The sequence below is a fragment of the Moschus berezovskii genome, chromosome 1 (genome assembly GCF_049115385.1).
Source record: "Moschus berezovskii isolate FMDL1 chromosome 1, NW_MosBer_1.0, whole genome shotgun sequence".
Lineage (NCBI taxonomy): Eukaryota > Metazoa > Chordata > Mammalia > Artiodactyla > Moschidae > Moschus > Moschus berezovskii.
In genome coordinates this window covers 95,533,486-95,547,056 of record NC_142460.1, presented here as the reverse complement: position 1 = coordinate 95,547,056, position 13,571 = coordinate 95,533,486, and the positions used below count along the sequence as shown (strand labels likewise).

General features: G+C 35.5%; 1 protein-coding gene across 4 annotated transcripts in view; it reads left to right on the top strand.

Annotated features, from left to right (window-relative positions):
* Positions 1–13,571, top strand: part of OPA1 (OPA1 mitochondrial dynamin like GTPase) — an 86,679-nt gene that overhangs the window by 42,523 nt on the left and 30,585 nt on the right. For all 4 annotated transcript variants that reach the window (XM_055407687.2, XM_055407696.2, XM_055407679.2 and 1 more), the window contains 7 exons: positions 164–316; positions 1,584–1,692; positions 2,147–2,226; positions 5,451–5,591; positions 7,329–7,445; positions 9,480–9,573; positions 11,330–11,440. In XM_055407687.2, coding sequence (XP_055263662.1) covers positions 164–316; positions 1,584–1,692; positions 2,147–2,226; positions 5,451–5,591; positions 7,329–7,445; positions 9,480–9,573; positions 11,330–11,440 — 805 coding nt within the window. The remainder of the gene's footprint in view (positions 1–163; positions 317–1,583; positions 1,693–2,146; positions 2,227–5,450; positions 5,592–7,328; positions 7,446–9,479; positions 9,574–11,329; positions 11,441–13,571) is intronic.

Genomic DNA, 13,571 nt, shown 5'->3' with positions numbered 1-13,571 from the left:
TTATGTTTGCTATCTTTTTTTAAAAATGTGATTTAATAATGTATTTTCTGATGAACTGATTTATCACAGCTACTTAGCTTATATTCATGTGTTTATTTTTCCTGTTACACATTAAGTGAAAGTATGAATATAAATACAGCTTTTTTCTTTTAACTCATTCTAGGTAGCTTGGGAGACCCTACAAGAAGAATTTTCCCGCTTCATGACAGAACCAAAAGGAAAAGAACATGATGACATATTTGATAAACTCAAAGAGGCTGTTAAGGAAGAAAGTATTAAACGTCACAAGTGGAATGATTTTGCAGAGGACAGCTTGGTATGTCATTTGTATATTGGGGTGCCAGTCTCATATTTTTGTATGATTTCTCAAATTGATATTCTTTTATAGGAGACTATTTTTATGAGTTTAAATTAGATTCTGAGTTGAAAATACTGAAAATAATGAAGGGAAGAAATAGATTTATAGAATGCAATCAGCCTTTTGACATTTCTCTGCCCTTTTAAAATCACCCTCTGCTCTTTCTTCCTTGGCTATCATTTCAGAAAAAAAAATCAAACCTTGCTGTAAACAGGTTTCTATAAACTTCCACAAAATTTGCATGGGCCTGAGCTATAGATAGCTGCTTCTCATTTTACCCTCAGTGATGACAGAAGGAATTAGATGCATTGGTTTTCAGTGGAGCTGAGTCAAAATGTTAAGACTCCTAAAATCATAATGTGTTGGATGCTTACATGGTACCAGAAGCTCGGCTGTGTATTTTATAAACATTATTTTATTTCATTCTTAAGTATATCTATTATTGTCACTGGCAAAGCTGGGATACATGCTCCCACTCTATCTTAGTTACAAAGAAAGGCCTGGCTCCTGACTTTCATCACCTGATAAATCTTTTGTTATGTAGAATGTTCTCATCACCATAGTCAAACCTTCATTAAGCACTGGTTCTGCTCAGTTACAGGAGGAACTGTTGGTAAGATTGCTGTTTTCTGGAAATGCATATCTCACTGTGGGCTAATCATAATTATAAGACTTTTTTTGAGAAATGTTTGTCTTCATATTTGAAAGCCATATTCATTCTTGTTAAGCATCTTAATAAGATTGGTTTTCTGAGAGAAAATGTGCCATTTTCATTCATTCATTAATTTAAAAAGTGTAAGATTTGAAAACCAATTTTTTATGATAAGTAACTCACATTTACTTAAGATTGTATAGACCTTTTAAGCCTCCTTCCATTACATTTTTCCATTGCTACTAACAGTGAGATAAAGTTTATTGCTTTTTTCCTTCATTTCCTTTTTTTTTTTTTAAATGCTAACACATAGGTCATACAGCAGAAAGAAGCAGTGGATATGATCTGAACCATTAGCTCCTGAGTACCAGGATTCTAGGGTGTAACTGGAAGTATACAGGACGCTGATGCAGGCAGATAATGGGACCCTCTGCATTTGCATGGGAGGGACGTACTTTTACATTATTGTAGATACATCTCTTAGTTTGGATATTTGCTGAGCTGCTGGTTAGAAAAAAGTTACTAAGATGACAAGACATAAATCAAAGTAGTTGTTTTTCTTTGTTATTTCAGAGGGTTATTCAGCACAATGCTTTAGAAGATCGATCCATATCTGATAAACAGCAGTGGGATGCAGCTATTTATTTTATGGAAGAGGCTCTTCAGGCTCGTCTCAAGGATAGTAAGTAGGAATGTGGATTATTAAGTTCCTTAGTATTCTCAGTGGAAAGTCATCTAACTTTAGTGAACATTGGTTAAAAAAACTTTAACATCTCAAGTTCTTTGTCAGTACTACTCTAGTTGAATATTATTTGTGCAGTTTTTCAGTCAACTGCTTGTAACCACTAAAATGTTAAAGTGGACACATGTTTATGTGTAATTCTAAAAAGCTGTAATTCAGACTTTTAGTATTTCCTACTATACTTATGGAAACTTCATAAGCAATTATAGTTTTCATATATTCTAAACATATAAAATTAAATTCGTTAGCTTCTATATGCACCATATCAGTCATATAATTTTTTTCTTTATTTCAACTGACTGTATTGACACAATGTTTTGAAGTAGTTAAGAAAGCAAGATAGTTATAGTTTATGTGCCTGGTAAGTGATAAATTTTTTTTTTAATTTTTCTAGCTGAAAATGCAATTGAAAATATGGTAGGTCCAGATTGGAAAAAGAGGTGGTTATACTGGAAGAATCGAACTCAAGAACAGGTAAAAACAAACAAATCTTTAGCATTTTAATTCAGGCATTAAAATATAATCTCTGAATGCCTCTAGACTAAACTTAATAATTTCAAATATTTTATATCAGCCTTCCTAAAATATAATAAATCTTTAGAGTAAACAATAAACTACAAAAGAAAGTTTTTTGAAAAGTGAGGTAGCTGTTATTAAAAAGAGTGATTGATTATTTTGTTCATTTGAAGTGCCTGTTGAGGTAAAATAAAGACTAAAGTTTAAACAGAAGAAAAAAATGATAAAGATTTCAGAGGATGTAGAATAAACGTGATTAGAATAAAGATATGATAACTGTTTTATTCTGTTATCACTGAAACTTTCTGTTGTCTATTCAAGTTATTTTATTCTTTTGCATTTTTGCTCCTGTGTTCACAAAATAAGTATAAAAATTCAGACAGGAAGTAGAATTATATAATTCATTCATTTTATAAACATTTAATGAGCACTTTAACAAAATGGTAAGGCAAATGTGAGTAACTTTATAAGTGAATAAATAGAAGGAAACTGTGTAGTCATTAAAATCCTCCCTCTCCCCATTTTTATTCCTTCCTTGTTACTGTTTCTTTTCCTGTTAACATTGAGTCTTACACTACTATCTCTTTCTTATGTTAATTCCTTAAAGATTGTAAATAGAATATAGAATCAAAATATATAGATGAAGAAAGTAGTAATGGATAAGAAAAAGAGGCATACAGTTCATTTCCTTTCTTCCTTTCTTGAACCCCTATAATTAGCAAAATGAGACCATCAAATGTGGAAATACTGAAAGAGCAGATAAAGAGAATGAAAGGTTACCAAATGATATATCACTTATATTTTTTTCATTTTTTTGTTTTCATTTTTAAAAAAATTATTTAAAATATTATATGATCAGCACCCTATTATTTTTTCTGGCTTTACACATTTCTTGTTTCATAAGCTGACTATCTTGAATCCCAGTTGTCTTAAAATAGTGAGGGGACAGTCTTCCTCCTTTCTTTTTCTTTCTCATTTGATTTTTTTGGGAAAATGAGTCATGAAGAGACTGAAGAGAAGCTGATGAAGTTGAGAGAATTACGGTTGGGTCTTGCCTGTGTTCCCCTGGAGAAGGAAATGGCAACCCACTCCAGTATTCTTGCCTGGAATATCCCATGGATGGAGAAGCCTGGCTGGCTACAGTCCATGGGGTCACAAAGTCAGACATAACTGAGCAACTTCACTCACTCACTCACTCACCTGCCTGCGTTCAGAGTGCATCAGTTACCTCTGCTCTTCAGATGGGCTGTGGGGAGGCAGTCTTTCAAAAAAGAATTTCAAGGGTATCCATCGGAGATTTCTGACTTTGAGATAGGAAGAGACATTAATTAGAAAGAACTGGTGTAAGGCAGATAAACTCCAAGGAAAATGGTGTCTGACCCTTAAGACTTAGTTAGGCTTAATTAGGTCTAGAACAACCAATGATGGAGAACTTACTTCAGCAACTAGTTGTCAATATGCTTTAACCAAACATTCTCAGAGAGGAATGGTTCCTGGTTGTGTGTTACTTTCTCAGGAACTTGAACTTAAAGGGAATCCCTTGAAGAGAAGCCGGGAAATTACTGGATTGACCAAAAAGTTCATTCAGGTTTTTCCATAAAAATCAATCAACAGGAAAAACCTGAACAAACCTTTTGGCCAACCCAGTAGTTTTAAGGTCAAAGCAAGAATCTGTAGAGGAAACTTTCTTCTAGGGTTTCAGGGCAGCGTGCGTAAGATCCATAGATGAATGGAGGCCATTCTTTGGAGAGGGGAGTGACAGGAAAATCAAAGGGGAGGTGTTTGTATATGTATGTTTTGTTTTCTCTTTCAAAACAAAGCTTCGTGTCAGAGCCACCGAATTAAGTTCTCCTTCTCTAATCTCTCTAACCCTCCCACTCCCAGTTGAAAACCACTGCTCTGGGCTTCATACCTGGAGGTTTTAGTAAGAAATAGATTCTAGAAGAGATTGACAATACTCCTAGTCTCATACTGCAAATTTAGATAGCTGTGTAACAGTTATTTCTTTTTGAATTGAAATTTCTTTTTGAAATTTAAGATTGTCCTGTGTTGAAGAGGAGAAATCCATGTTCTAAAAATTATTTTTTGCTTTTGTATTGTTATTTTTGCTTAATCTGGGAGGGAAAAATCCATTCCTTGGAAGCATTCTCACTTTGAGTTAAACTGATGGAAATCTTGGTCAGGATAGGCAAGAGAGTAGTAGTCTCCTGGACACCCAGTGTGATGGGGACAGGTGGACAAGTGGAAGTAAGACAGGGCAGGAAGAGTGGGAGGGTGTCATGATTAGAGATTTCCTTCCTCTCTCAGACCAGATAGCAGAAGTTTAAGAAAACAGTGAAATTTCTCTTTATTAAATGTCTTTTAATGTGTCATGTTTTCAGAGAATAGTATTTAGTATTTTCATTTGCAAGCCATTTCTCTGTGTTTAAGAGTTATTCTTATGGGCAAGGTGCTATGGCAGTAACTTGTTTCGTGTCATTCAGTGAATTTGAAGCTAGTTTCCTATACCATGAATTTGGAAAGGATGGAAAACTGAAAATATAAAGTTACTTTGGCACCATACGCTAGTTTTGCTTTCAAAGTTATCACTAGTGTGTGTGTTTTCCTCATTTGGTGAAGAGATTATAAGCAATATAATTGTTTAGAAGAGACTGGAAGTGAATTTAAAAATGATAGATACCTCACAGAAGCAGTCTAATAGTGTTTTTAATGAAAAGACTTAAAAAATAAAACTAAGAATTTCATATTTAATTTATCAGAAAAGGACTATGTCAACAGGCACAGGGCCTTATAGTCATCCAGTTCTTAGATATAAGGCATTCATAGAACATTATCTCTTCCCATGTATACAGGGTACTTTTTTCTAGATTGAACTCATTCCCTAAGGTCGAGAAAGGAAGTGCATAATAAGGTGTCTAGTTCTGTAACTTGGACAGTAAAACATTTCAGCCAAAGTAAACTACAGTAAATAGGGCTAATCCCCTTACCCCTGTGGCCCTTCAGATGTCCAGGTTGTTTTGCATTCATAATCTGTGCTGTTCTGGTCTTCCTTGTCTGTTATAATTGAGCATGTGTCACCAGTCGTGCCAAAGTAATATATTTATTAAAATTGGGACTCTGTTTTTATAATTATGCCGAATCATGAACTATCTAAACACAGTCCTCTTTTAAACGTTTCAAAGTGTGTTCACAATGAAACCAAGAATGAACTGGAGAAGATGCTGAAGTGTAATGAGGAGCACCCAGCTTACCTTGCAAGTGATGAGATAACTACAGTCCGGAAGAACCTTGAATCACGAGGAGTAGAAGTAGACCCAAGCCTGGTAATAAACGTTTCTGAAAACCATGAGTTTGCTTCCTAAGTCTTTGTTTCTTGTAGTAAAATGTTACTACTACTAATATATTACCTAGATACTTAAGTACTTAATTTGATTTTGATCATGGATACTTTTGCTGACAAAAAGAACTCAGTGATTTTGAGTGTGGAAAAAATTTGAAATTTTATCTCAGTATTATTTTAAGTGTAATGCTTTAGTTTGTAAATGGGGAACCTGAGACCTAGAAAAGGGAAGTATCTGGGCAAATTTAGCAGTTAGTTCTGGCAAAAGGGGATGAAACACATTCAGATCTCTACACCACATTACACTGGCTCAGATTACAAAATAAAATTTTTGCTTAAATATAGTTCATTTATATGTATGTTTTTTCAATCAGATATATCTTAATCATACTTAATGTGTATGAGTAAATTGGATAATGCCTTTGAGTTCTCTTTTTCCTTTTTTAAAATAAATAGGAGGCTATATAATTATAGTTTACATTTTTGCTTACTTTCATGATGCTTATTTGGAGAAAGTCTTTAAAAAGCAATTGTGTTTCTGGATCTGTATTCCCTAGTTAGGGTGTAAAGGATGAACTTCATTTTAATATTAGCTTAAGTGAATTCCATTTAGAAAAGTACTTCTAATGGGTAAAACAATCATTTAAGAAATTTCAGAGCCATACATAAATTCTTTTAAAGAGTATTTGCTATTTATATTTCTGTACTTGAGAAAAGAGTAAACTTATTTAAAAAATTAACCAGAGATCAGAACAAGAAAACTGATGAAAAGAAACAGATAAAGCTGTTATATATCTCATTGTTTATAAATTGAAAATGAAGTTAAAGCTAGTGATTACATGCAGTTATTAGTTGAATATAGATTTAATTTATCCACATTGGCTATATATCTTAACTACTTTCTGTGAGTAAGAAAATACTAGTTTTTTCCCCCAAGAGAAGCTACATTCACTGAACAAAGGACTGTAATCTAGATGGGCTCAATGTCAAGAGATGTGACTTCTGGTACATTTCCGTTCCGATAGCTGGTAATACTGCCTCTAACAATTCGTATAAATTCTCTCAGCCCCCCTTTCCCAACCGCCAGATGGTGTTGATCATGCTTGTTTACTTTCCCAACATTATCGTTGTCGTGCTCAAGAAAAGACAGTGGTGTGAGAGGACCTTGAACACTCTGACAGACTATATAGTAATAAAACAGTGGGGATCATATTGCCGAGCTAACAATGAAATTTAATAATGAGAAAGGAAATCTTGTTGGGTTGATGGACATGGTCTAAGACCAGCTTCCTAGTCTAGCCCTGACCTCAGTCAAGATTCACAACCTCGTTTGCCTCAGACACCTTAATTCTAACTAGGGGAAGATAATCCCCACCCTGTCTACTCTACTAGATTATTAAAAATAATGCTTGTTAGAAACAGTACAAATTTTGAAGTACAAAGACTGTTAAGGAGTCAGATTAGTAGATGGACAGGGAGGCCTGGCGTGCTGTGGTTCGTGGGGTCGCAAAGAGTCAGACACGACTGAGCGACTGAACTGAACTGAATCTTTATCTTGAAACAACTTTTTTAATGGATAGAAACAGTTGACAGAATAACAGCATTGCTCTTTTTAATTTTTTATAAATAAACTTTGTATATGACTTTTCAAAATGTGTTTGATCAACCTGGAGAGTATGCAGTAACTTTTGGGTCTTGGTTTTCTTTGTTTTTATTTTAGATTAAGGATACTTGGCACCAAGTTTATAGAAGACATTTCTTAAAAACAGCTCTAAACCATTGTAACCTTTGTCGAAGAGGCTTCTATTATTACCAGAGGCATTTTGTTGATTCTGAGGTAAGGTTTCCAAAAGCAAGGAGAAATGTTTTTTAGTGATAGTTGTTTAAGTGCTTAATAGTAACCTTGAGGTTTAGCATTAAAGTCTTTTGATCTTCTGAGAAAAAAAAGTATGCATTATTTAGAAAGACTGGCCTAACTCATATTTTTTTCAAAGATATTTGCCATTTTATAAGCACATTCCAGTGCTTATAAAACTGTGTGTGTATAATAGGCACTATGCTACTTTTGAAAGACTTTTTTAAGGATTAACTTTATGTTAGAAAGATACTTCTCCATTTTGGAAAGTAAATGGAATAAGTAAATGTAAAACATGCAAAAGTAAACAGTAATTTGTAATCCCCTTGAAAGTGAAAATTGCTCACTTGTATCCCACTCTCTGCAACCCCGTGGACTATACAGTCCATGGAACTATCTAGGCCAAAGTATTGGAGTGGGCAGCCTTTCCCTTCTCCAGGGGAATCTTCCCAACCCAGGGATCAAACCCAGGTCTCCCACATTGCAGGCGGTTTCTTTATCAACTGAGCTTTGAGGGAAGCCTATAATCTCTAGAAGTAATTTTAGTCACTTCTTTCTACACATGTTGTATGTGTGTTTATTTATAACATAATCGTCCATTTCATAGTGGAAATAATAATTAATACATTTTTATCGTGCTTTTTATCCATATTATAATTCTTTCTTTATATCATGAAAATTTTGCTTTAACTAATTCTTTAAAGAATTGTACAAAGTTCTTGAAATGGACAATTGCACAGTTTAATGTCACATTTTACAGAGTAACCCCTAGGTGGCAGTGTGTGTGTTAGTTGTTCAGTTATCTGGCTCTGTGACTCCATGGACCTAGGGAAGCCCCTAGGTGGCAGTAGACTAATGTATTTGAGCATTTTCATGCAAGCAGAAATGCTTTTCAAAGTATACTGAAAGAGCTCTGTTAATCAGCAGTCCTATTTGAGATCCAAATATTTTTCTTCTGAGCAGCTTAAAAGAAAAGTTTTGTTTAAATGTGACAATGTAAAAATTGACAAGTTTTTTCATCATTTTAATTGTTGGAATGTGGCTTCCCCAGTGGCTTAGTGGGTGCGGAATCTGCCTACAATGCAGGAGACACGGGAGACACAGGTTCGATCCCTGCGTTGGGAATATCCCCTAGAGGAGGAAGTGACAACCCACTCCAGTATTCTTGCCTGGAAAATCCATGGACCGGAGCTTGGCGGGCTACAGTCCATGAGGCCACAAAGAGTCAGACACAACTGAGCAACTGAGCATGCATGCAACTAAGACACAATTGTTGGAAAGACCTCTCTGTATAGAATAAGCTTTATGTCTCCCTCTTTTGAGAAGCAGCATGGTAGCTTTTTTTTGGAGTATATTTGATTTTACAAGATTAGTTTCAGGTACACAGTATAGGGATTCAATATTTTTATAGATTATGTTCCGTTTAAAATTGTTATAGAATACTGCTATGTTTCCCTGTGCTGTACAATATATTCTTGTAGATTATTTATTTTATACATAGTTGTTAGTACTTCTTAATCCCTATCCCTCTTTTACTCCTCACGCAGAGGATAAGCTTCTTTTTTAATATACCACTAATTTATTTTCATATGCAAGTGAATTTCAAAAAGGGCTTGAGTGCACATTCAAAGAAAAGAGGTTAGCCTGAGGACATATTTAAGATAATGTGGTTGTTAGCTGAAACTAAATGTTAATTGAGGATATATTTTGTGGACTTCTGCTTGTATAGAACGTAATGAAATGCTCTACCTCCCAAGTTTACTTGGCTTTGTCATTGAAGTCAAAACTATGTAGCTGTGAAGCAGATAAAACCCAAATCATGCAGAACTTCATGGATCCTATACAGAAAAAAAATCACTAGGTTCTTTCTATAACAGGAATATGTATATTAGATAAATCTGAATATTTTTATTGAATCATAAGCTGTAGGTACTGACTTTAGTAGTTATATGGGTTCATGATTGTGGTTTTCATTTTTAAATTGCATCTGGTAATCTTAATCACCTCATATTTCAGTTGGAATGCAATGATGTTGTCCTGTTTTGGCGAATACAGCGTATGCTTGCTATCACCGCAAATACTTTAAGACAGCAACTTACAAACACTGAAGGTAAGCCACAGAGGTACCGCTTTCTAATTTAACATCAAAAATAACAGTAATGTTCATTTTAAATAGAAGGATGCCAAAATACTTCCTGAAAAGTAGATTTATTAAAAAAAACAAAAATAATTTGCACTCATCTCACATGCTAGTAAAGTCATGCTCAAAAGTCTCCAAGCCAGGCTTCAGCAATATGTGAACCATGAACTTCCAGATGTTCAAGCAGGTTTAGAAAAGGCAGAGGAACCAGAGATCAAATTGCCAACATCCGCTGGATCATGGAGAAAGCAAGAGAGTTCCAGAAAAACATCTATTTCTGCTTCATTGACTATGCCAAAGCCTTTGACTGTGTGAATCACAGTAAACTGTGGAAAATTCTGAAAGAGATGGGAATACCAGACCACCTGACCTGCCTCTTGAGAAACCTGTATGCAGGTCAGGAAGCAACAGTTAGAACTGGACATGGAACAACAGACTGGTTCCAAATAGGAAAAGGAGTACGTCAAGGTTGTATATTGTCACCCGGTGTATTTAACTTATATGCAGAGTACATCATGAGGAACGCTGGGCTGGAAGAAGCACAAGCTGGAATCAAGATTGCTGGGAGAAATATCAATAACCTCAGATAATGCAGATGACACCACCCTTATGGCAGAAAATGAAGAGGAACTCAAAGGCCTCTTGATGAAAGTGAAAGCGGAGAGTGAAAAGGTTGGCTTGAAGCTCAACATTCAGAAAACAAAGATCATGGCATCTGGTCCCATCACTTCATGGGAAATAGATGGAAAAACAGTGGAAACAGTGTCAGACTTTATTTTTTTGGGCTCCAAAATCACTGCAGATGCTGATTGCAGCCAGGAAATTAAAAGACACTTACTCCTTGGAAGGAAAGTTATGACCAACCTAGATAGCATATTGAAAAGCAGAGACATTACTTTGCCAACCAAGGTCCGTCTAGTCAAGGCTATGGTTTTTCCCGTGGTCATGTATGGATGTGAGAGTTGGACTGTGAGGAAGGCTGATTGCCGAAGAATTGATGCTTTTGAACTGTGGTGCTGGAGAAGACTCTTGAGAGTCCCTTGGACTGCAGGGAGATCAAACCAGTCCATTCTAAAGGAGATCAATCCTGGGTGTTCATTGGAAGGACTGATGCTAAAGCTGAAACTGCAAGACTTTGGCCACCTCATGCGACGAGTTGACTCACTGGAAAAGAGTCTGATGCTGGGAGGGATTGGGGGTGGGAGGAGATGGGGACGACAGAGAATGAGATGGCTGGATGGCATCACCGACTCGATGGACATGAGTTTGAGTGAGCTCCGGGAGTTGGTGATGGACAGGGAGGCCTAGCGTGCTGTGATTCATGGGGTCGCAAAGAGTCGGACACGACTGAGTGACTGAACTGAACTGAACTGAAAATATTAATGAAAATAAAATCAAAATTGAGAAATATGGGAAATAAACATACTGGGAGTCTTTATTACCCAGAAACTCTGTTACGAAAGGGGTGCTAATCATCACTTAGGATTTGGGGGAATCTGTACTTCTGTGAAAGTATTAGGGCTTAAGAATAAGACTGTCTCTGAGAATATATAAAATACTGTATATCAGGTAGAGATTCTCTCTATAACTGAGAAGCCTGAACTTAACAATAGATTTACCATGATGAGAAAAACAGAACTTGCTCTCCATATATATTGTTAACTTTGTCATTCTTGTACGTTTGTAAAAATGGTGCTTCTTGTATTCCTTTATTTGCTTTAAACAGTCCGGCGATTAGAGAAAAATGTTAAAGAGGTATTGGAAGATTTTGCTGAAGACAGTGAGAAGAAGGTAAAATTGCTTACTGGCAAACGCGTTCAACTGGCTGAAGACCTCAGTAAGTAATCCTGCCTGCCCTCCATCTCACTGCCTTTTCCTTTCACCTTCCCCATGTCCATTTATTTCTCCATTTTATTTTTTAAACTTACAGAAAAGTATATGCAAAAAAACTTTTTTCCTTTGAAGTATTTGAAAGTTGCTTACAGAATCTGAAAAGCCCTAGTAAAAACCTTTCAAGAATAATGTAAGCAAATGTGGCTTTAAAGATATTTTCATTTACTAGAAAAGGAATGCAGCCTGTTAACCACACAGTCAAGACTGAAAACCAGGTGAGGCATGTTCGCAGCATCAGTGAGGTTATCACTCCTGTGATCCCTCCACGTGCCCAACCAAAAACATTATCTTAAGAAACAAGTTCCCAGTTTTGTGGACATGCGAATGTGAATGACCCTGAGGAAGTATGTGCTGTTTCCCCAAAACTTACATCATAACGCTGTATACATTGATTACATACTAACTTTCTGAAGAATCAGTTTTGCGAAACAACACTAGAAACAGTTTCAGTCTTTCTGTAGAGATTCCTTGCAGATTCCACCATGATTTGCATTTTCATTTGGTTTTAGAAGAAAATGCAGTTTCTTTCAAACCAGTGTAACCGAAGTGTTGCCCCTTCCTTCACCTTTACCCTAAAAAAATTGAGAATCCATTGATGTGAACTTCAACATTAAATGTGGGTAGGTGGGGCACTTTCACCCCCATTTGCTTGGAAAGTCAGGTGATAAACCAAAATTCTAGTGTTTACAATTTGCAACACTAAAAATGCAAATGACAGCTTGCTTCCTTGGTGATCCTCAAGCGGAAAATACCAGAATTCTTCCCTTCTGTTGGTAAACTGTAGTTGAGAAGTGTAATTTATATCTTTGAAGTCTATCACCTAAGTCACTTTTTAAGAAAAAGTCTGTATGAAAAGACAAGATAACTAATGCCATTTAGTCTCTCTTAAAATCGGCAGGACGAACATCTGTACTTTCAAAGGAACACAATCTGCTTACACAACAAAGGAGAGAAATGCCATAATCGACAAACCTCCCTCTCACCTGTCCCCATTCTTGCGCATTTCAAGGTGTAAGGCTCACTAAAAATTGTAAAGCTGCTGTTCCCATCTTTAAGAATGTGTAACTAAAGAAAAACTTCATATGCAAATCATGCCATGTTTATTTTTTTATTTAACTTGGGAATGGAATGGGGATAGCATACATTTTATTTGTACAATATTTAACAATCACTTACCCAAGGTGGGGTTTTATGGGACTTTTTTTTTTCCTTTTTTGACTTTTTGTTAAATACTTGCAGAAAAAATAGCAAGTACAATTTGACAGTAGTACAACAACCTGTGCCCAAAACACTGACAAGAAATACAGAGTAAAGCTAAAATAATTGTTTACCAATATTTTGAGAGGTAACAAATAGGATATGGGTTGAGACTGCATAAAAAATGTACTGCTGGTTGAATATCTGAGGTAAATGATGTTCAATCAAGATGCTACTTGTATCATTTTGCCCATAAATCAGTAAATAATTTTATGCACATTATACCAAATGTTCCTAAAAAGTAATATTTTAAAAAGGTAAAAAAGAGAAACTGGAAAATAAAAAAAAAAAAAAAAGAAAGTTGCTGTCCTAAAGTTCCATCAGTTTCAAGTATTTTAATGTGTGCTTTTTAGAAACAAGGATTTTCTCCTAGCAACAGTCAAAATCAAGATTTTAACAACAAGGATACATTACTACATACAATTTTTAGACTCCATTCAAGTTTCACCTGTTGTCCTTATAGTGTCCTTCCATATCACAAGATACTCCATATGCATCTTTTGTTTTCCCTGACCCAGCTTCCCTTTTTTGTAGAATGATATTTAGAAAGCACAAAGAGCCGGACACAACTGAGCGACTAAGCACAGCACAGTCTTTAGAAATCAAGAGCTGGGAACTAGATACGTTTATTGTTATTGAAGTATCACTGTTCCCAGAAGCGCTCGGTGGAGCAAGGGAACAAATATGCGTGTGTGTGCACATATACACATAACTGTATTCCTAATCAAATACTGAGCTCATTCTAATTTTCTCTTTCTGTAATTTTTAAAAATATTTATTTATTTATTTGGCTGCCTCAGGTCTTAGTTGCAGCGCAT